The following is a 25,755-nucleotide window of genomic DNA, read 5'->3' on the forward strand; positions in this document are numbered from 1 at the left end:
TTAAATTGCGATCATTAAATTGTGATTAAAGTGCTCTCAGACATTTTTAATTAGACTGGAGAGACACTTCATTAGCGGAATTTTGTAAATACCACATTGATTGCAGACGCAGTTTATCAAAGGAATTGCTAACTAGACTTCGATTAATTAAATGGAAAATCGTTGGAAGTCATAGGAATTTTTCGACTCATGATTTCATCTATTTCGCCGTAATTTGGTTTCGACATTGTTTTGTAAGCTTCAATACGAAATTTCACATTGATCACGAGAATAAAGAAACTTATCTTTTGTAATTTATGTTTTATTTTATTTTAGTAAATTGAATAAACAAATAATGTTTAAAAAAAGTAAATTCCTACTTAGGCCAACAAAAAAAAAAATTATATCCGGCTAAATATCTCATAAAATGGAAATTTTTTTCTCCCATATGAAACTGAAATTAATTGATTAAATTTAATTAATGAATTAGAATTTGAAAAAACTTTATTAACATCAAGTGTCATGCAATACAAGTTTAAAAAAATGTATTTGAACTTAAGTGAATGAATAAAAAGTATTTTATTAGCGATTGAAAATTTGAAGAAGATGTATACTAATAGTAATATACTAATATACTAACTATATACTACTAATATACTATACTAATATACTATACTAATATACTAACTAATATATAACATATACTAATAGTGTGAACTAATAGTAGGAATTGAATGAAACAGAAAACAAAGTACGTTTAATACGAATTATTTTACTTATGCTACTTTCCTGCCGGTTTTAAGTGTTAGATTTTTGGCTTGTTTTTAGTTTTTAATATCTTTTCTTTTTCATTTCAAGAGTATTGTTTTGAAATGATTTATTTAAGAAAGGCTTAATTTAACAACGCTTAATTATAGAGGCATGAAATGTGCAGGCATTAATTGAATGAAATTAATTTATCTAGGAAATAACTAATCGCTCAAAATAAAATCTATTGAACTTTTGTTTTGAAATTTCTAAACAATTTGCATGGTCATTTTCTATTATTAGCAATATAAAAATAGAACTAAAATTCTGTCTTCTATATAATTAAATTACTAAGCATTATAATTTCAAAAATAGAAAGAAAAGCTTTACAAAATTTTAAAAATTGATACTTTATAATGTTATTAAATTTTTGGTGGATAATTATTTAACATGCATATGAATAAATTATTTATGCATCTAGAAAGTAGATCTGGGTGTTACATAGATGCAAAAATAAAAGATATTTATTTTAAAAAAATGAAAAAATATAAATTGTTTCAAAAAGATAAAAAAATTGCTGTTATTAAATATACATAAAATGTTTTTTAACTGCTATTCCTTAAAAATATTCCTATAAATATTTTGTAATATAGATTTTTTTTAAAAAATGACATAAGTTTTGATAATCTAGGTAATTTTCTTTCAACATTAGAAATACGTACTAGATTATTAGTGCAATTAATTCTTATAAACATGTCAAAAAACGAATTTTTAAATTCTGAATAATATTTTTTGAACTCTTAAGCAGAAAAATTCATTTAGGAATTTGTATGGGTCCAATGCATAAGTATTGAAGAATAAATTTATCGAATGATAGGGTTGCATCGGAACGAAAATTAATTCCTTAATGTCACTTTTTTTTTATTTTCTGTCAATTTTTATTTCCTTTAAAGTTAAAATGATAAACAGACGCTACTTTTCAATATTCCATAAGAGATTGGTATTGAATTGAAACAGACGCAAATTGAAGACAATAGCTTTTTAAAATTTATCTTACTTTTAATGTTCCTCAGAAAGTTTCATGTCTAAAAAAATACACTTAGAACTGAAAAAGAATACTTAGAAGTCTATAAATGAAGTGTTTTTAAACATTTTTTCAACTAAATTTAACTTTAAATAAAGTGTTATATACTTGTTAAATAGTTGTTTCGGTTTAAGAATTGCTCTTGCAAACTAAAAACTTGAAAACTGACTAAAAAGTGAAGTCTAATTTTGCACATTTCTTAAGAAACTTGAATGAAAAGTTGGCCTGCGGTTAAATGTTTGAAGACAATAAGAGTATTTGGTGTCTATCAAGAATTCCTCTTATTAACTTAAAATGTATTTGACCATTATATGAAAATGAATTCCGAATGTGAGAATGTTATATTTTCATCAGAAAGCCTGCGGAAAAAAATTCTTCTTAATTTTTTAATCAAATAAGTTTTTAATTTTTTAATCAAATTTTAATCATGTCAAACTTATTAATAATGCTGTAAACTCTAATGTGCAAATATTTAAAATAAATGACAGAAAAATTTAAAAATAAAAATTTATAAATATACTATTATAAGTATATGTATACTATTATAAGTGAAACTTTATTTCAGTATGAAAACCACAATGACTAAAAATTATTTTTTTGAGCTTAATATAGACATGTTTAATATCCTAGGATGGCCCCAGTAGGAGAGGATCAGTATTAAGTAAATAAACTGATATGCATGTTCATAAAGTGCTACAAAAAGCTATCAGAACTTTAAATTGGACTTAATTTAAAATTCTTTACGCAAATAAAGAAAGAAAAATCTATTTTTTATAAGAAGTTTTCATTTCTTCATTAAAAACTTGATTTGTCTTAATGTCTAAAATATATGAAATTTACACTAAATTCCTAAAAAAATAAGGCTTTAAAGAGTTACGAAATTAAACAGTTATATGTAGAATATGTTTCTCTGTTTCCTTTAAAAAGGCGGAAATCCGACTTAAAATAAAAATTCGCGAAAAAAGGAATAATTTGAGAGTTAACAACCCAATAGTTAATACTTTATTAATTTTCCTGACGATTTTACCTTGCTTTTTATGCACTAAAACTCTGTGAAAAATAGTTACTCAAAACTGAAAACATGAAACTTTCTTCCTTTTTGACGAAATCGTTTTCTTATATATGCTGCGAGCTATATTATCTTCAATGATTAGCCGTTAATGCCTCATACCTGGATCCCCCTGGTACGAGGTCAACTCCTTGACCACATACAAGACGGTCGGCTTACTTTGTCACTTCATTTTCGATCATCTAGTTTTGCTCCCAGTTTCCTCATCTTATCTCCGAAGGTGCACGACGATGGGATTTCGAGTTGGAGAAATATTTTCGTCATACTTTGGAGAGTTCACGTTTTGTCACAAATAACGTGATTTCGTGACGATATAATTCTCAAAAGTAACGAAATACAGCTCAAAAGTTGCTGAATCATCAACAGTGAGTGAAAGAAGTGTTGTATCATCAAACGTTCATTTCCTTTGAATAGAGAAAATTTGTTAAAGATTTTTTTTCTTTAAATTAACAAATATCGATTTATAACAGAAAATTTGTTTGTTAAGTATTTCGTGCATTCGTGAATTAAATGCAAGATTTCCTAATAGAGTGTCACCGTGCGTTGAGTGCCAAATGAGACAAGAAATAAATGTCATACTAAGACTTAATTAAATATTTTCCAAGATTTCTAAATGTGTTTTTCAATTCAAATGTCATTACTCTGGAAAATAATCCCGAAAGTTATTACAGAAAGATAGAGGAAGGTAATAGAATACGATCTGATGAGAGACAGGTGTTGAAAAACAAAGCCTTTTATTTTCCCTATTTGTTCTTTGATCGAAATTTTTAAACCAAGTTGTTTATAATCAAATTATTTTAAGGATATTTTTCTGAAAAGTTTCTACAATCCAGATAAATTATTTGAATATATCAAGATTTTGTACCGAGTAAGAAAAAGCAGAATACGATACATGTTTGCAAAAACATTTCTCGCGATTTTAATTCTATCGCTTTAGAGTAACGTTTAAAACAATTTAACATATTTAGAAATGACAGATTTTATATAAAACTTTTTAGATGTTGTTTTTTAAAGTAAATTTAAATATAATCGATTATTCTTTTGTGTTAGTAAAGTGAGAGAACATGAATTTAAAAGTTAAAATGCATTAAAATGTAATCAGTTTGTATGTTTCATGTTTTATTTGCATTTAATATAATAACTGACAGTCCAGTTTTATTTAGTGAAGAACTTTTATAAAAATAAGTTTACATTCTTTTTATTAAGATATTCCTTAAATATATTGCTTTTCATTCACACAAGGAGATAAAAAATCTTGTAAAACTACCTAACTGTATGCTTATGATAATTCTGGTTGAAACAAACCATATTTCTAGCTAATAAAACTAAATTATACGGTATTTAAACCATTCATTTGGTAATTTTTCTGTTCACATGGCTACAGTTTACCGAAAATTCTGATGTTTTAAATTATAGTTGCTATTACCACATATTAAGTAACAAACATAAAACTGAAAAGTACATTTTACCACGCAAATGGATTCTATGATCTGCTCTAAAGTAACATGATAAAATTGCCAAAATTCACCATATTTACCAAATTTGGTCACATTTTATAAAATCGAGCCTTACAGTTAATTTTACCAAATTCATTACCAAAGTGCTTCGGCAAACGTTACCACCTTATTGGGTGTATCAGTAGAGCCAAATTTTTCCATGGCAAATTTTTCCATGTTCGGGTAGCTTTGACCCTACTTTTTTTCTCAGTGCACAAACCATTATTTAACACCAGAAAAAATTAAACAGAAATTATGAGTAGCACTTAAATTAATAAATTTTGACCTTAAACGATCAAAGATATTAATTTTACGAAGTTATGCTCATGAAAGTGCTTTAGTTGATAACATCTGTAAATAAATATATTTCACAATTCTATTCACAAAAAAGATGCAGAAAACGTGTTGTCCTTTCCTGTTCTACTCTATCTAAACAAGTTGTCGGAATAGCTTTTAACTTTTATTCTGTGAAAACTGAATAAACTACAAAATTACATTCGAATAATCTACGAAACTTAATTTTGTTTCCGCGTGTCATATGTGATTTTAAAAATAAATTATTTTACAATTTTTTTTTCTCATTTAATTATTGTAAATTTCAAAATCTTATTTGCATTCGTTAAGATGAGTTTTAAGAACACAAATGCATTTATTTATGTCGTAAAAACGCATACTATTTTATTTTTAAGAACTTATCAAATTGCATTCTGTAAATAATGTATAATAAAAATAAATATTCGAATTTTGCATACACGTTTATACAAATATTTTTAATAGAATATTTGTAATATGTGATTTTAAAAGGACAATTAGTATTATTAATGTTTAAAAAAACCACATTCCAATAAAGTTATGATGCAGGCCAAATGTATTGCTTTTAGAATTTTGCAAGTAACTAATAATAATAAATAACGTAATAATAAATATTTATTCGAGAATATACTCGCAAAAATGTGTATATATTTTCTTAAAAAGAAAAAAAATAATAATTATATCATTTGAAACTTGTGTGTGTATTAAGATTTAGATGTTTAGTTATTTCTTTATTCAAAATTTATTTATTTCTCTTGAAATATTTCAAAAACTAGAAACGCAAATAAACATTTAAATTGAAATAAAATTTATTTATATATTACTTTCGTACCTTAATAAATTTAAAAACATCGTATCACACAAAAGATTAAATAAATTTAAACTAAATAATTATTAATTAGTTTATATTCAGTTTAATTAGTAAGTCCACGTTTGCTTAGTGGGTAAAATAGCCTTGTGATTATAAATGTGATTAAACGAATATCATATGTATAATAAATGCAGATTCGATAAGGAATTTAAACTATGCCTTTTCTCAATTTATGTAAATAAGTTTTATTAAACACTATAACAGTTGAGAAATACAAGAAAAAATTTTTGCATTGGATAATTTAATTTCAATTAAAGATCAGTTCAAATTTATATTTTATTTAACTAGTATAATAACTTACATTTTTCACTAAATTTCTAAATCTGCAAAGGATTTGCTTAATTTGCACTAAATCTGTCCCTGAATCTTAGAAGCAATAAATCCACTATTTGATGATAACTTACAAGAAGATTAATCAAAAGATATCTCTTTCAATTTTATGGATACAGAGTACTAATAACGCTGATCGACAAAATTTAAATTAATATTAAATGAGATTGTATAATAGTTGTTGATTGTTGAAATTTTTCCCTGATTTCAAATCTATAAATAAAATATTAAAATTTTTTAAATACTTTTACTGTCATATTAGGCTTTAACATAGAAAGTATAGGAATTCTCTACATTTATCCTTTTAACAAGCTGGCTTTTTTATTTGACCAATTCCATTTCGGTATGGCTATTTACAGCTTCCTTTTGACTGTTTATAAAGCTCAACTTCTCATCTTGATCGTGACTTAATTCACTTTCAAACAAAGTTCTTGTACAAGAAGTGACTAATTTTGTACTTCTCCAGTGCAAATTATAGCTATCTATGAGATGCTAATAATGTTTTATTTGTTGCAGATAATATTTAAAACTCAGTTAAACTAGCGTTATTTAGCTATGTAAATAGTATTTGTGTATTTTGTTGTAGCTAAATTCATGGGCATGTTACATGTTGACATCAAAATTCTTTCAATAAGCTAAGGCTCAATGAGCCGCGATGGCTTTCGCCTTCCAATGAGACGAACCGGGTTCGAATCCCGGTCGATAAGAATTCCACATCCGGCTTACACCGACCACAGTGCTGATGTGAAATATCCTCAGTGGTAGACGGATCATGGGTTATAGTCCCCTTGTCGTCAGACTAACCGTGGGAGGTTCTCGTGGTGTTCCTCTCTATGTAACGCAATTGCAGGTTAACTCCATCAAAAAGTCCTCCACGAAGACAAATTTCTCCCCATACTCGATCCAGGAGTTTCCTTCTCCTCTGGGTTGGGTTCAAAATTACAAGGCTGCTGAGTTGAACATTACTAGTTGCAAACCCAAAAAATTGGGTCGGCTGATCAACCACGGTTATAAAATAAAATTATAAAATAAGCTAAGGCTGGGATAGAATAGTTGCGCCTAATGAGGTGACCCAGGTTCGAATCTTAGCGGTGGCTGGTTGAAGCCAATTATGCTCCCAGCTATCACAAACCACAATGCTGACGTTAAATACTCTCAGTGGTCGACGGATAATGAGTTAGAATCCCCTTGCCGTCGGGATACGCATAACAGATTTTCGTGGTATTCGTATCCATGTAAAGCGAATGTCGGTTAGTACCATCAAAAAGTCATCCATGTAAACTAGTTTGTCCCAATGCTTGAACCAGGAGTTACCTAGTCTTTTGGGTTGGCTTCAAAACTACTAGGCTACGGAGTTGAACATTAACAGTCATTAACTCAGAATTGGATCGGCTGTTCAACGCCAGTTATAAAATGAACATTGGCTGTAAAAAAGTTTATAACCCAACCATAGAATCCTACTGAGATTAATATTTTTCAAGTTGTAACTATGAAATATTCCTTCATTGTATAAATAACTTTCAATTTTATTTGTCCAATGTTTCTCACCATTTTATAATTATAACATCTAAGTTTAGATAGACTATTTATGGAAAGTAATAATTACATTAATATGCGCAAAGCTATAAAATTTAGAAACTTGACAGCAAAATTAACAATATTAAGTCGTGGTTCATTGATAGCACCCTTCCCCGCAATATATAATGTTAAACAACTAAGCGCATTATATCCCTTATAGTACAGATGATGAAAGTGACGTATTTAATGCGCTGGTTTTGTAAAATTAATAACATATAAAACTCTAATAAAAGATTTAGGAATTATTTTTATTTATTCCTGAAATGCAAAATTGTCAGCGTTTCTGCAATTCCCTTTCATGTTTTTGACGGTTTTCATTCTTAAAGAAATATTTCAGATTCTATTATGTGTCATAATGTTGCAAAGCCTTGCTGCAACCTATTTATAAAGTATTAAATTGATTTTTGAGCTAGAATTATGCATAAAGATTATATTATAAAGACTAAGCAGAAATACATAAGGAATTTCTATTAGATTTGTTTCCTTCAGTTTAAAATTAAAGAATGGAAATCTTATCGTTATTGAACTATTCTCTTCCCCCTGGATTATAAATTCTCGAGTTACATTGCTTTGTCAAACTAGATGAAACAAATTCATGAAGTTTTCCTTACTTATCATAAATATATCCTTCCAATCTATTAGCAGGTTTTAAAAAGACTGTTATACTTTTTAAAATTAGGATGAAATGTTGCAGAGAAAACAATCTAGAAATATTTAAAACACTATGATATATTTCCTTTAAGAATACAGGCTAAAAAAATTGAGGCTATAAAAAATCTATGTTGTGTTCTTGAGATGCGTATTTCTTTTTATGATGTATAATTGATACCTTTCGAGCAGTTCATGTTATTCTATATTTCAATATTATTTGCCCTAAAAATATACATGTTACGGTGCATCGCCCAAAATTTTTTTTCGAAGTTTATAAATTTCAAGGACGCAAGTTTATAAATTTCAAGGATTTCAAGGAAAAATTTCCACTATGTGGTAAAAATATTTATGTTTTTCGAAATGTCCCTGAAGTTACATTTTTTGGATAAATGTTACATTTGAATGATGTTACATTTTTTGGAGAAAAAAATAAAAATTGATAATATACGTACTTTTTCAATGAAACTTAAGGTTTTTATGAAGATCTTAGGACACCAGAAAAATGTAATTTAACTACAACATTCTTTTACATTTTTCAACCAGAAAATAATTTTTTTTTATATGTGTGCTTTAAAAAATTAAGAATTTGACCTATTGCGGGTCTCAAGCAAATTTTTTTTTAAATTTGATATATTACGTTTTTGGTAAATATGTGATCTCAGTGGTTTTATCGATATGAATGTTTGAGTTTTGAGAAATAGTATCTTCGTGGCACCCTGTAATCACGAAAAATTATTTACTGAGTCATAACTGTCTCAGAGAATAAAATGAAAATCCACAAACCATTGAGACTCTCCTTCTTTTGAGACACGCGATGCGCGATCCTTCAAAACAGTTTAACCATTTAATTTCAAATTAAAATATTCATAAATTAAATGCTTACTTCTCTATTTACAGAATTTAATTATATCTAATGCTCAAGTGTGTATTATTATAAGAAAATGACTAATTAAATTGAAATTAAATTGTTTTCTACACTGGTCTCCGAACCAAAACTATAAATTCTATTTAAGCTGAAGATACTTAATGTCTTTTTTGCGTGCGTTTTCCTCTTTATTGCTTTTTAAGTAGAGAAAAGAATTTCTGCTAATTTGATGATCTTTTAATTCATAATCCATGTTATCTGAATCATTCTGGATGGCAAAATTCAAATTCTTTTCAAACTAACAGACCAGTTCTGAGGGAAGTAAAAATTTAATATATAAAGAACAGGTTTTAAAATTTGACTGAGAAGAGAAAAAATTTCTTTAACATGAATTATTCAGTAAGAAAATCAAAATATACATTAAAATATTTAAATAAATCATTACAAAGCCTGAATATAAGCTTTAAAATCAATTTTATTTTACAGATTCATTTTTTTAAGATTATGTAAAATAATTGATGAATTTTAATAAAAATATATTTGAAAATCCTGCCTTAATTTAATCTTTCGATCCTTCTCAAGTGATTCATTTTATGTGATTTGCACAAAAAATAAAGAAATATTAATAAAATAATCATCTCTACAATATAAATTTTATAATAAAAGTTGAAACTAATGTGATATTTGAACCGACGCTTCTTAACACCAACTTATTTTGAATTTATAAACCAAACGATGTTTTCAATTGAAACAGATTAGTATTGATAATAGGACCATTTAAATAATTTATTTAAAACTTCTTCAGTTACATAATATAGAAAATGTTAAAGCATTCAAAATCCTTAAACATAAATAAAGAAAATAAATTATTATATAGTAAGTATTAATATTTTAATAACAAAAAAAAACATAGCCAAAAAAATACTTAAATAAAAACAAACCTGGTCAAAATATCATCAGATATAAAACTAATATATGGTAGTTGGCACTACCTGTATCCTAAATAGGAAAACTGATAATTTTTCCAGCACAGTAGCTGACCGACTTCTTCTCAATCGGAGAAAAACATGTCCAATAGTGTGCATGCTCCCATTTAACAGTTAAAAAACTCTCGCATCGACGTTTTATACTGTTTACTGGAATCTTTATCAATTACTGTGCCAACCGGATCCACTCTTGCACCAAGGCAACCTTAAACTTATCGTTGCAGCTAGTTTTCAAGCTGTAATCGAGCGTCAAATGGCATCTCATACGTGTTCGATAGGATTAATGTCAGGGAGTATTGCAAGTCACCTCAAACGCTAATTATCCTCAAATTGGAGGTATTCGTCTACCAACTGAGCTGTGTGTAAACAGGCATTATTATCCATAAAGAAGAACTTTGAACCATATTCTCTCTGTAAAAGTTTCAGATAGAGAGCAAGAATTTCGTCCCTGTACCTCTGACCAGTCAGAGTAGCCATATCGAACATATGAATGTAAGTATGCCCGTCTGCCAAGGTGTCTGGCCCGACCAAGAGACCACCGTGACTATATTAGTCTTTTTCGACAATGTTACAGGGCCAATATAGACCCCCAGGTTCTCTCCAGGTGAGAGCACGTTTCAAGTCACATTCCAGACTGAATCGTGGCTTATCACTGAAGAAAACCCGCTCTCAATTATCCTTTGTCCAATACAGGTTTTCTCGGCACCATGCTAGAAGGTTCTTCTTCTGGTTCACAGCCAAAGGGATGTAGACTTCAGGGTGCCTGGCGTCACTTGCATTATCTCTGGGTGACTGTTATCCGTGAAATTGATGTTACTCTTGAATTATGCATGTTGCGTATCGTTGTCTTGCTATCATGGACCTATCTCTTTTGAATTGAAGTCTCAAATAACTGTCTTGAGCCGGCATTGTAGCTCTTTTGTGGCTTTGTACAGGTCAGCAGACAATCCTGTCTCTGAAAACTGTTTCCATAGTGTAGACATCAGATTTTTTGAAACCCCGAGGACCCTAATAACAGGTAGCCAATGATTGGCACGACTCCAATCTTCAAATTATCCGTTATTTCCTGGCATGGTCTAGAACAGGGGTCTCCAAACAACGGCCCGAGGGCCACATCCGGCCCGCGGACAGATTTTGTCCGGCCCGTGGAGAGCTAGCACACTTGAAAACTCCTTTTAGAGAACATATTTTTTATAGCAAATTAAATTTAGTTTACTGAAGTGTTTTAATTTTATGTTGAATAATTATTAATATGACATCTACATTGATATGGTCATGGGCTAACTACTCATAACATTGTTGTAGGCTTATTGTTATTGTTTTTGTGATAAGTTGGATAAAGAAACACAGAATTGTAATGAGTAAAGACATGTATAATATGCAGAAAATTTAACTTCAGTATATAATAACTAACAAATTATTGAAATGAATCCAACTAACATTTCATACATTTTAAATAAAAACATAACTTATAACAAGCATAATGACATATGAAATACTAATGAGATTTATGTAATTGAGATTTTCCACGAACAATAGTTTGTAGTTGTGGACTAATTTTACTTGTACCAATTATTAAAAGAGATTTAAGATGCTCATCAGTTAACTTAGATCTGTAAACATTTTTTGTGTACTTCATTTTGGAGAAGGTCTTCTCACACAAATAAGTAGTATCAAAAACAGAAAACAGTCCACGAGCAAATTTATGCAAATTATCAAATTGTGTCAGTGGAAGACTCTTATAAAATTCCAACAAAGATGAGTTTTGATATTTGTTCTTAATTATATCACTGCACTGTAGATCAATCATTTCCATTTGAAGTTCCGGGGCTAAGGTTTCAATGTCAGTATCAAAAGGATTCTGAAAAATCTTAATTTGATTCGCAATGGCATCAAAGTCCGAGAAACGAGTATCAAAATTTATTTTCAAAGCACTCAAAGTTTCGATTGCAAAATCGATAGGAAACTCAGTCTCAGTGGTGTGGCTGAATATTTCACATGTTTTAAAATGTGAAAAACATTTACTTCGTAGTTGTGATTGAAACAGTATCAATTTCTTCCGGAATGATTTGATATTAGTGTATAAATCAGGAAGATGCTGGTTTTCTCCTTGCAATCTCAAATTCAGTTCGTTCACATGTTTTGTCAAATCAACATAGAATGCTAACTTCCACAGCCATGCGTTGTTTCGAAATTTAGTAAGAGGGCGATGCTTTTCATTCAAAAAAATTTCGATCACTGCTCGAAGTTCAAAAAAGCGCTGAAGGACTTTCCCACAACTAAGCCAACGTACGACAGTATGATAAGGTAAGTCATTTTCTCCAATCTCTGCAATAAATTGTCGGAATTGTCGGTGATTCAGCCCAAAAGATCTGATAAAAATAACAGTTGATATGACTGGTTTCAGAACTTCAGACATATCCAAACATTTTCCGCACAAAGACTGTTGATGAATGATACAATGTAAGACTAATGGTTTTGAACCACCGTCATTTTCCACAGCCTTTGACACAAGAGCGACCACTCCTTTATCTTTCCCACTCATGTTTTTGCCTCCATCAGTTGTAATACATTTCAAGTTTTTACATCGAAGGTTCTTTTGATTAATGGCCATTTCAACTCCTTTAAAAATATCTGTACCAGTAGTTGTGCCATGAATACTATACATATAAAGAAGTTCTTCATGCACTTCATAGCTTTTATCTACTCCTCGAATATAAATCAACACCTGAGCAGTATCTGACACATCCGTTGACTCATCCAAGGCCAAAGAAAACCCCTCAACATGTCCATTTTTGTCGAACAGTTGAGAGGATATATTTTCAGCGATGTTTTCTACCCTTCGAGCCACAGTGTTTGCTGAGATACTGAGAGTTTTTAATAAATTTACCTTTTCAGGGCACATTTCTTCGGCTACTGCAATTATGCATTCTTTGATCATTTCTCCTTCGGTAAATGGTTTTCCACGTTTTGCAATTTCAAGAGCCACACGAAAGCTGCACGAGTTGCAGCCTCTTGTTCAGTTTTGAGTTTTGTAAATGAAGATTGCTGCGATTTCAATCCGCGCTTCATAGCTTCCAATTTTTCTGTCCGCAAACTTCCTGTATATTTTGAGTAATTTTGAAAATGTTTTGTTTCATAATGACGTTTAATGTTATATTCTTTGAGAACGGCTATGCTTTCATTGTAAATCAAACATAGCGCCTTGTTACTGGACTCAATTACGAAATGCTAAATGTTCCACTGATCTTTGAATTTTCTGCATTCACTATCAATTTTTCGCTTCTTTTCCATACTACTAAATCACACACAAAAGCAACAATTCAAATCAAAATACTGTTACAAAGATGTCTTAAACTTAAACACGCATAAACACGTTTTAAGGAGGTACGCACTATTTTATTTCACAACAGTGTCATAGGAACTGACTTGTGGTTGCGCCACTAGCCTTCTTATATATTCCAATTACTGCCATCTAGAAGTGAGTGGAAGACACCAGAACTTTCTCGAACCAACGAGATTATTCTGTACGTGCTATTAGCGCCATCTGTTAGCGATAGAAGGTACTACCTATTTCCGCTTGTGTCCACCAGATGTCGTGTCACGTTACTCCTCATGGCTCGTACTCTACGACTAATCTAGAAATTACAGATAATGACAGGAAAATTAATAACATGCAATGTTGCCGTTTTGCGGACTTTAGTCCGATTTGCAGCCTTTTTTAAACGTTGCGTACTTTTTCGGACTTTTTTTTCATCAGTGGACTATTTCACTTTTTACCACCGGCAACAATGATAATATGGTTTTGGCCCTCGGAACTTACTGGAGTAATCAGTATGGCCCTAAGGCTGGAAAGTTTGGAGACCCCTGGTCTAGACAATGACTACTGGTCATGCTAGCGTAGTTTTACAAAGAAATTAAAAAAACAAGGATTGGGCTAAGCTATGATGTTTCAAAACGTCTTTATGATTCTAGCTTCGACGAGCAAATGAGGTACCGCTACACAAGGCTCCACTGCTTTTCAACGCCACAAGACATTTCGTGGCAAAGGTGTCCGGAAAGAGCTTAGCTATCATCTGATACCTTATTTGCGTATTAATGGATTTGTGTTTTTCAAAAAAGAGCTTCAAACTCTTTTTATGTTATTGCAATTATCAATTGTTTTATTTTAGTAATATTACGCATCGTGTAATTTTGTATATGTTTTTTTTTATAAACTAGCATTAATTCAATGTGATTTCATTTTTCAATTTGAATCAGTTATTCACATAATTTGCCCTTACTTTGGTTTTTAGTTTTAAACTTTCACGTTCTCTTCAGCACATTCAAACAAACTGGAAAGGGGATGGCAATTTTTAATTCAGGAATGTGTCTGGCTGTAAAGTAAAGTAAAAAGGTTACTTATTTTGGTCATTTAAAAAACGGTCCTCCCTTTAATTTTTTCACTAGTGCATTTTTTAATAATTATGATTATTTATTGGAATGGGAAAGAAACAGAAAAATACAATACACTGAGAATACTTGAGATGTCGACTTTAAGCTTTACAGAGACGAATTTTATTTCTTGTCAATTCCTTTTAATCAACCTGATTCATCTGTTACAGCTTGATGTTATTTAAATATATTAAGCCATTCCTTTAAGTTAAAACGAAATCGTTTCAGGGTCTACATGCGCAGTTTACCACAGGCTCAGAATTACCTACTTCTTTATCTATAATCAATGACATTTTACTCCGGAGACACTTCAGTGTCAAAATTTTCAAATAAGTCTTTCTGTCCAATGAGTATTGATTCATTTTTGTAATCCCTCACCATGCTAATTTTAAAAGTGTGACTGGCACTGGAAACTGTTTGCTGCACGAAGTAATTTCAATAAATGTTCAATAAATCATGAAGCCGCATTTTAAATTATTTGAAAAGGACTACCCTTCAAGGTTACTTTAAAGTCATTGATTTATCAATTTACAGTGACTGACTTTTATGTAATTAAGCAGAGCTTTTATGAAGATTTTTATATGCAAAAGTCTTCTTTAAAGCTACTTCATCAAAATTAAAATGTTATTTTAAATATTAAAGTTTGAGACATATTGTATGTCTGATGCTGAAATATATTTTGGCTTATGTCTGTTTTCCTATCGAAAAAGTGCCAGAAAATATTTACATGAAATGGCAAGCATTTTAAATATTAATTAATTATTCTTGCGTTATTTCAAATTTAAAAATGCAGTTAAAAAATTACTAAATCAAAATTACACAATACTGTAGCAAGTATCTATATTATGCTGAATTAAAAGGAGAATTAAAATGAATAAATATTAAATATCTATTATATATAATTCTCTTACGTGGCTCCCAAATTTTGGTTGTATTTCTTTTCCGCCGGTGGCAACTTTTGCTTTGTTTTGAAAACAAAGCATTCTGCCTTTTAATGATGTGTTTCTGATCTAATATATATAATTCTCTTACGTGGCTCCCATATTTTGACTGAAGTACTTTACAACTAAATAAGATTCTTTTCACAACAGTTAAATATTTACTTTATTTTCTTCATTCATAGAGAAAACAGTCGGCAAAGAATTCTGTTAGGTTAAAAAACATTTCGCTAAAAAAATAACGAATTCTAAAAGAAATAAAAATAAACAACTTAAAAAATAAAAATGCTGTTGCCAGCCATCGAATTTTTTGTAAGTTAACTTAGCAACATAAATCAAAATGACATCGAAGCGCAACTAGATCAAAATTATGATACCTGAGCGCTTGACGTAACAAATCCTTCAATTCTAAAAGTGTTGTATCGCCAAATGTCCAAATTAACAATTGTGCTCTTAAAGAAATTCTATAAAAAGTTTTAAATAAACAACCTACTTCTACAACTGCTTCTTGAAGAACTTGGCTCATTGATTAAAAATATTGTTTTAATTTTACAGTACTAACTTTACTTCTACTTTCATTATTGCTATGACCCTCTTTCATTACATTTTACAACTTCATGCTAAATTTGAGGATTTTAAGTTGTTTTGTGGTTGAATACTGACATTTAGAAATGTGTACATAAAAAAATAATATTTAGAGGTTAAGAGTTGCCTCAGAAAAATTTGAATTGTTGACATTGAATTTAACAATGGAAACAATCGTTTTTGTGAAAAACTGAATTCTATTGTTGACATCAAAACTAAAAATTTTGTGTTTCAACTTTACTACCTTAATTTATACTTTAGAATTGCCTCGGAGAAATTTGAATTGTTAGCAATGACTTAAACAAAAAGTGTTATTTTAACTGACAAATACTATATTATAATTTTAACTTTTTCTATGACTATACTCATTTTCTTACTATTTTCTTTGTTTTTTATACATTATATTTTTTTGTGATAAAATAAAAAACTTATAGTTTCTCTGCTTCTGAGCACTTATGAAAACACAAAATGTTGGACTTCATCAACAATCAAAAATATATACATTTATTTTACTAAATTCCATATTATTAAGGTGGCGCCCTTCAGAGAATTAAAAATACAAAATTATCTTCATCAAAGCCGATGCTTTACATCCGGCGTTCAGTGGCAGACTACTATTTCATATTGTTTTACAACATATGACTTTAACCCTCTGGTGGGAAAGACTTTAAAACAAAACTTACAGCAGTTACTTTTCTCACCAATTGAAAGTTAGAATAGTGTAATTAAGAAAAATATGTGATCTGTTTGCAATTTCAAATTAATATTGAAATGTACAGGTTTAGAATTTTCTACAGTGAAAAGTTTTCGAAACTTCAGTATTCAAAAAAGTATACAGAAACTAGACGTTAAGAACGTATCCATTGAGCGAGCAAAGCGAGCATTGGATTGCGAAGCAATCCGAAATGAACTGAGAAAGCAGTTCCGGGGGTTGGTGAGCGCCAGCGAGCAGGGGGCGAAGCCTCCTAGTAATATATAATACGTCTTCCTACGATGAAAATTCTATGTGAATAATGTAAATTAAAATCATGTTTAATTCTTCCTTTTTAACTTATTGGTCATTGAAAAAAGTTTATATATATTATGTTTGAAATATTTCTGTCGCTTAAAATTATAATACAGTTCTTCTCATAGTTTTCTAAATTCTTCTAATATGGAGCATTTTAATAATTTTCTTTTCTTTTTTATTTGGTATTAAGGGAAATGGTTCTCAGATATCTAACAAAAACTTTTTTTATAAGGAATTTTGTAAGTTTTAAGCAGTTTTTCTATGAGTTTTTGAGTAAATTGCTTAAGTATTTGAGCATTAATCAGAAGTATCGGAGGATCAGAAGAAAGAATAGTAGCGCAAGGCGTAAGTATTTTCATACAAATAATATTGATAAGTAATGCATAGTTTTATATATATATATATATATATATATATATATATATATATATATATATATATATATATATATATATATATATATATATATATATATATATATATATATATATATATATATATATATATATATATACATACTATTGAACCAGTTCTGTTGCAAATTAAATCAGTCTACAAATTAATAAGATTAAAACAAAAACCTTCAGAATAAATGCGAAACCTAATATTTAAATAAATTTTGAGGAAGTTGAAGAAATTTATTCTTTCATGTAATTGATTCTTTTTTTAAACAATAGTAAACTAGGAGTCTGCGAAAAGGATGTAAACCAAGGAATCATAAAATTTAGAACCTGTTTCAGAAGCTTTTAGAAATTTTGAAGCTGTTGTTCACTAAATTTTTTTGTATGGTGCTGTATGTTGAAACCTTCAGAAATCTGAGATACAAAATAAGAATTATTTTAAAAAATTTCTGCTCTAGCACTATTAAAATAAAGATTTAGGCACAATTATCATCCATTCATAAAAATTTTTTGAAGGGAAGATGGACTGGGCATATTCTGCGTTTTAAATGGGATAGCCCTGCTAACATCACACTTACTTGGGCACCCGATGGAAAACAAAAAAGAGGAAAGCCGAGACTTACTTGGCAAATATGCATGCATCAAGATCTGTGCAAAGCAAAACTAATATCGAATTTCTGAAATAAATTTTATTAAAAACCGAAAAATAAAATAAAATCGGTTAGTTTTTCAAACTATATTTATACATTAAGTATTTTTCATGAAAAATACTCTCTAGCTGTAAAAATACTTAAGAACGTACTTAATAAAAATTTATTCAAAGATTCATTCCTACTACAATATGTACTTAATGCGATTTATTACAAAACCAGAGTAGTACAAATATGTCGATTTAATCAGAATGCATTAGACAGATTTTCTTATGGCAAAATTTTATTGAAAAATGCATAAGTCGTTCTCTACAAAATCCCGAAAAAGGCGGGGGAAATACGAAATTCTTGTTGATGCGCCATCTATAACTATTCAAGTTTACTTTGGCGCGCAACAAATCACCTGAAAGATAGATGCATTTATTTCCCCTGCAATGTGGTTTTTCCCTATCAGCAAAGAGAAAAGATTATAGCGTCAGTCATACTATGATAAGCATCTTTTCTTGAAAACTTTAAAAGGGAAGGTTTTCCAGAACTTTAGAAAAAGATTGAAGTCTTACTTTCGGTACTAAATCATTGATCCGCATTCTTTAACATACTAGCTTGCTTGAATAAATGCGTTTTCCAATTTTCTAAAGAACTTTTGAGATAGAAATTCTAATGCAATTTATTTTTTTATGCATTTATTTAAAAATAATGGCTGATTGAAATAATAAATAAGAAGAATTGTTATTGATAGAAAGTGCCTAAACGCACTTGTATTTACAGACGTTGTCATTTATTGGAAAGATTTAGCAACTGCGTTCAGAACTTCTTCACCATAAAAATTTTCGTGTCAAAAAAATTGTGGAAATTACTTCTGACCAAAGAGGTGTTCAGCTACAGCTGGAATCCTGGTGAAGTGAAACATGTAGATTTTTCTCTTACATTACATGGAGGGAAATAGTCGCTACTATTTTTGTTATTGAGTAACGCTAAAATTCAAAATTTCAGTAAAATATGATACACATTAGAATCAGCAAATTTATTTTTGCGATACAATATAATTTAAGAATCATAAATTAAAGATAATATATAAAATAAATTAAGGATACATACAATATTTCTTAAAATAAAATAAGTTTGTTACTCATTCATACACGCAGCACAGCGAGAATATTTATATGAATTCGTACAAGGCTTAACAAAAAATAAGCATAGGGATATTAAATATTATATATAATACAGTTTACCGATGTTTGATAATTAAATATAAGTTATGCTGGTTACACCAATAAAAACATACATATTTTAACGGTGAAAACATATGTATTTTAACTTTAACTATTTTATCGTCGAACTCTTGTTTCAGTAGATATTGTACAGCAACGTGGAAGGAAACAACTAACTGACGCCAACTATTACTCATAGAAACCAAACTGCTGGCAACATCCAAAATGCGCTACTTAGTTGCTTTAGGAAGCGAAAATAATTTAGTGCATCTTATCTTGGTATAAGCTTTCTCATTTATTGGAGTTTAGGTTTAACTACACTCTTAAAGTATATATAAATACTCAATTTGGTATTAACTTAAAATAAACCGCAAGTTTTGAAGTTTTTTACCACCGAATTCGGGTAGGTATTACACCATGGTGTTGAGTACACTTAAAAATGCTGGATCAAATTAGGTGAAAGTACTGGCACTTTTTTCACTTACTTTGAACTAAAAACACTGTTTAAATAGTTTGTTACAGAGCAAATGAGTGCAGTTAGAATTGGTTTTTCATATACGATTTAATAAAATCATATTCAACCTTTTGAATAAACCACTATGATTGCTATGATCTGGGTTTATGAACTAAAGCAAAAATTATTACTAAACAAATACTAACTAAATTAATACTAAAAATCAATTTCAGTCATAAAAAAACTGTTTGTGTGACATTTTCTAAGATTACGATTTGTTAATAGGTATATCAGAAAATGTAGTTAAATACAAACTTTCATAATTGAAAAATGTATCAGAGTACATGCTTTGCAGATTAAAATTGCAATAAAGTATGAAGCTACAGTTTGAAATATGCAACACGGAATATAAACACTGCAGATTAAAAAGTACACTCGAAGATATAACCGAAAGGAGGAGAAATGCAGCAGAGTATGAAAACTAAAGGTTTTTAAAAAAAGAAAATTATATTTTCAGAGCCATATTTACAACAAGACGCAAACATATATAAAGTTAAATTAAAAGAAAGAAGTTGAATCTTATAGAAAGTTACAATTTCTCAAGATACGCATTATTTATGACTGTTTTATTGATTATAGAATTCATATTATCGAAAACATACTACATTTATTTCAATGGATTGTGTCGAGAAATGATTCGATCGCCAAACTTACTGATATCAAATTATGAAACAAAGAAATCCAATCACTTGCTTAATTGAATATTGATATCAGGTATTCTAACTTCGGGGTTAAATTCTCCGTAGTTATTCATTCATGTTTGGAATTTTGTGTAGACGCTTTTGAAATAAAAAGAAAAGGTGGCGGTAGACTTAAAAAGCACATTATTGATTTCTGAAAGTTAATATGATTCTTTTTTCAAAGCTTAAAAGCTTTGAAAAAAGTTTAAAAAGAGGAAACTAAAACGTCGAAGCAATAAAATAGATGTTACATTTTAATATATTTCTTAAAACTTTTATAAACAAAGCAACAAAGAAATTAAAATTACTGTAGCTACTCAAAATTGTATTCAATGACTACACCGAAAAGAGTAATTCTTTAAAAATGCTGCTGATATTAAACTAAAAAATGAAGATTTTGATTTTGAATTGCAATTTATTTAATCTTGTTTTTATTTTATTTTGTTTTTGGATACAAATTAATTACTTCTTATGCACGCTTTTATGACATTTTGATAATCAGCATCCATAAATTGGGAGTTAAAGTTCTAAGAATTCAATCTTTTAATCACATCTTTTAGTTATTTTAAAGAATGCTTTTAAGATTATGATTTTTTTCCAAATATTTCTTATTCGACTACTTATTTAAACGTATATAAACATTAAAAATTTAGAAACTAAAAATGTTTAAAAATTAAAGAACTTACAAAAAGATTATTAATGTAACATTTTCCCTTTTTTTAAAATAACTTTAACTTGCAATAATGATTGCTAATCCAGTTCAGACTTATAAAATAATTCCAACTGAAACATTTGTAAATACAGTGAATTCGCGATAAATCGAATCTGATAGGACTGACGAAAAACTTCGACACATCGGAAGTTCGACTTACCGTTAGTTTCGGTTTTGGACTTTCAAAATATTGTCGGATTATTTAACTAATGCTTATTAATTACAAATCTTCTAAATGCTTACAATATTTAAGATCATTTTTCTGACAAGCCATTTACGATAAGACTGTTTGAAGCACTTTATGATACCCTGGCTTTGCTGTTGTGTTTGGCGGGAGAAACTGCAAGTTTACTGCTTTCAAATTAGGTATGCGCTGTGCATTTATCCATAAAGAATATCACTTTTCTTTTTTTAGCGAAGAATTTCCGATCCAATTTTCTTAAATAGTCTTCAAATAAAACTGATGTCATCCAAAACTTTTTGCTAGACTTGTAATCCAAAGGATACGCTTTTACATTCTTGAAACATCGGGGATTTCGGTATTTTCCGATAACAATTTCTCTGTCCCAGACGCATTTCCTCCAACTTCCTTGCTCATTTTACCCCCTGAGCAGTTTTCATCCTTAAACATCATAGTCTTATTTGGAAGACATTTAAAAAATAAACCCATTTCATCAATATTGAAAACATCATTTTCACTGTATCCTTGAAGTAAATTTGGTAACGTTTCATTTAACCACTGTTCACATACTTCAAGAGGGACAACTTTAGCTTCTCCATGAAGAGTGTGAAAGACATTGTGTGTGTGTTGCAAAGGAAGGGGCAAGATATGAGCTCCTAAGTTTTTTTTCTTGCTTTTAAAGATCCAACAAAAATCGAGTTAAAGGGAGTAAAATTCGACTAATCGAAAATAATTAACATGAAATTGAATATAAAAGCGTCGGGACCTCATAGAAAAATCGAGTTATAGTAATATTCGAGTTATCGTACTTCGAGTTATAGCGAATTGACTGTATTCCGTGTTAAACTTTAACTTACGAAAGAAATTTTGGAACAATAATGCATTTCTGTTAAAACTGCACCTTAAGATTTTGAAGTCTCGAAATTTTTAAAGCTATTTGATGCACTATATAAGGTGTTCTGTAAATTCTACACTTAATACATAATTTTGTACTACTTGTCAAAATTGAAGACCAAAAAGGTACAAGTAGGGGATCACATATTCATATTTAATCGAAGAAAAAAGATGAAAACATTATCAATATCTGACAAATAAATTAAAAAGACAGTGTACGAAACACCAAAAATCTTTATTTGGAAAGGAAATGAAGCAATGATCATTAGAAACATCTTTAAATTTTAAGAAACACCTGCCTTCATTAATTATGATTCGTTAGATTCTAATGGAGTTTTTAGTTTTTCCTCGCTTAAATACGAACTATCCTTTTTTGTTGTTTTTGACATTGATTCTAAAAATGTATGTTAAGGATGGTCTTTACGAAACATCTCATATAATTAAATGATTTTCTCACTGTTATCAAACAGTGTTTAGATAACATTTCAAGAATAAAAAATGTAAAAAAGTACATATACTTTATGTATAATTCATTCCCAATTTAATCTTACTGATTCTTTCAGATCAAGGTGTCTCTTACCATTACTGTGTTGATTGTTTTTACATTAAATATTTATTTTAATGATTCATGTTATTTCTTCATTTGTATTATAAATTAGTTTCAAACTTTCTTTTTGTAAATAAGTTTTTACAGAAAAATTGCTCTTTAATCTCAACTATTCTAAGAAAATGAATGCTTTTCACATATCAAGCTTAAAAAAATAAAGAAATATAGTCTAAAACTGCATTGTTCTCAAATAAAAACGCTATTATCCTTTCATTTATTCATATCATTTAGTACAGTTACTTCTTCACATGAAAATGTATCATGGATAAAAACATATAAGCTTCGAAAAAAGTTTGAAAGAATCAGAACAGGTAGCATTTTGGTCAATTTTAAGGTTGATACTTTTTATATAAAACTATAATCTCTTTTCCTAAGAAATCCCTTTTATAAAAAGAGAAATTCTAAAATCATATTAGCTTTTCAGCTTAAGTGTAAAGCATACAACAAAGCACGGTCAACTTTATTTATTTGTAGGCTTAAATTTTTTTTTTAAAAAATGAATAAGAAAATAAATAATAATAATTCTTTCAATTTTTTAAAGATTTATTTTTACTAACTTGTTACTATATCACAAATGTTAATTATTTTATCCATGGATCAAAATGTACTTCCCTGGAAAAATTGTGGTGTTATACCTATCCCAATTTTTTGTTGAAAAGCTCTAAAAATTGTGTGAATGTTTACTTTATTTCAAGTTAATATCGAATAAAGTGTTGTTACACACTTAGTTGGCGTAGTTAAACCGAAACACTAAAATTGATAAAGCTTATACCAATTTGCTGTTTATTCTTAAGAGGAGCGTATTTTTCGAAGCTCTGCAAATTTGCGTATTTAAACTATTTTACTAAATTCTTGTGAGGCATTTTTTAGTAATTGTGCGTATTTAAGACAGTGACAATATGGCGACCAAGATGGCGATTTGTCTACGTAAAATGTACCGATGATTTGTGAGTTCCCTTTGTCAGATAGAATTGTCAAACTGGTCATGGCATATATATTAAATCTTTTTTACTGATTGATAAAAAGATATTGATTATGGTAATTAGTTTCTATCTTCTTATCGGAATGATTTGTCAAACTACTCATATAAAATACTTGCATAATAGAAATATTTATGCTCTCATGAGATTTACATAAATCTGTAAATTGTATAAAATAATTTCTTAATATTTAACTTATATTCACTTTGGTTTTATCGGAATTCATAGAAATATTCTACCTATGCTGTGTTTATGTTTGATTAACAAACTAATTTTGTTTTAAAAAATATTGTGTATACGCATCTTAAATATATCACAAAGGTAACTTTACTGATTCGCATGTAAAGAATATTCTATTATAATTATAATTTTTTGTGTTATTAAAAAACAAACATGGGGACAGCTAATTTACACCCAGTTGTGTAAAAGGAAATTTTAGGTGTTTCACAGATCTTGAAATATATTTTTGATTTTAGTGCAGTGGAACACTTAGTGCAACACCACTGCGGTTTTTAAATTGTTACCACCATTCTTAATACTCAGATACACGAAAATTTAATGTGTAGTGTGTTTGTGACATCAAATCAATTAAGCGGTTCTGTTGTAATTTTAAGTATGAAAAAATTGAACATTTGTAAAATGATTCCTTCATTACGCTTTCAAATAACTATGTTTGGCGTCAGACATTTGTATAAATTATTAAACTCTTTAATAAGTTTTTAGGTAAATTAATTTAATGAACTTTTTTTTTAATTGTCAAAATACCTATTTTTTAGCTTGATAAATCATATATATGAAGAAAAAAAGACTTTTATTTAAATAGTACAGTGATCAAAGAAAAAACAACTTTAAAGCAGCCTATTGCACCTAATTTGTTTATATATATATATATATATATATATATATATATATATATATATATATATATATATATATATATATATATATATATATATATATATATATATATATATATATATATATATATATATATATATATATATATATATATATATATATATATATATATATATATATAAATAATAACTATTCATTTATGAAACCCAAGCCCAAATGGCTTTCTCGTTTCAATTTTTAACTAAACACTACACTTGTGGTAAAAAGCATTACAAATGTCAGTTGTGGTGGAAATTCACTCGATTTTGACAGCTCTTGAAAACGTAACTATTCATTTTTCTTACGTTCGTGGCCATAGCGGTATTTTGGGCAATGAAAGAGCAGACCAATAGACCATCCATTTTTCACCGTTTGCAATGTAAATTCTTTGCAACTGATTTTAAATTGACCCAAATTTTAACAAACCATGGAAATTTTAAGAGATATTATTTCGTTTCCATCTGCAGACCAGTGGAATTTGTGCTTGCGGTGATGCTGATGAAGATGCTGAACATATTCTTCTTCATTGTAGTCTGTATGCGAGTGCCCGAATGAATTTAAAGACTGATTTGAGAAGTCTTTCTATTTGTTGGCCACCTGTCTTGTCAGAACTGGTCAAAAGTATTGAAAGTCTTGCGGCCTTGCGGAATTTTGTTTTTAATGTAAATTTGTAAATTTTTCTTATTTTTGTTTTCTACTTACAACTGTAAGCCTCATGCTATACTTTGTGGTGCATGAGGAGTTTTAAATCGTTTAAATAAATTTAAAAAAAAAATGTCAGTTTAATAGTTTTCTAATGGTTTTACCAAATAACGCTTTTTATCGCCAAATTTGGCAAACTTATAAATTAAAAAAATAGTTAACGGTTGATATGCCTACTTTCAATTAGAATATAATATTTTTACTAAGTAATTGTCAAATATAAATCATTTATTCTGATTTACTAAAAGCTGTACATTTTATAGGTTTTCCACATTACTGAAGAACATGAATATTAGTGTATATTTTTTTATAACTTCTCTAGCTGTAACCATAATTAGCATCTGCATCATAACCATTCAGTGTAAGTGTAACTGAAGTATATCAATATGATT

The 25,755-nt window shown here is 29.0% G+C and overlaps 2 protein-coding genes across 3 annotated transcripts in view; one reads left to right on the plus strand and one right to left on the minus strand.

The window, feature by feature from the left end:
- Window positions 1-25,755, plus strand: part of LOC107436192 (uncharacterized) — a 124,142-nt gene that overhangs the window by 22,481 nt on the left and 75,906 nt on the right. The window lies entirely within an intron of this gene.
- LOC122273976 (general transcription factor II-I repeat domain-containing protein 2-like) lies at window positions 11,467-12,909 on the minus strand. The gene has a single exon (XM_087156548.1). The coding sequence runs from the start codon at window positions 12,907-12,909 to the stop codon at window positions 11,467-11,469; it is 1,443 nt and encodes a 480-aa protein (XP_087012674.1).

This window comes from Parasteatoda tepidariorum, chromosome 2 (genome assembly GCF_982258835.1).
Source record: "Parasteatoda tepidariorum strain Cologne lab strain chromosome 2, Ptep-v5.0, whole genome shotgun sequence".
In the NCBI taxonomy this organism is placed as follows: Eukaryota; Metazoa; Arthropoda; class Arachnida; order Araneae; family Theridiidae; genus Parasteatoda; species Parasteatoda tepidariorum.

Excerpts from the sequence above, each read along its gene's own strand:
- LOC122273976 (XM_087156548.1), bottom strand. The coding sequence starts at position 12,909 with ATGATCAAAGAATGCATAATTGCAGTAGCCGAAGAAATGTGCCCTGAA.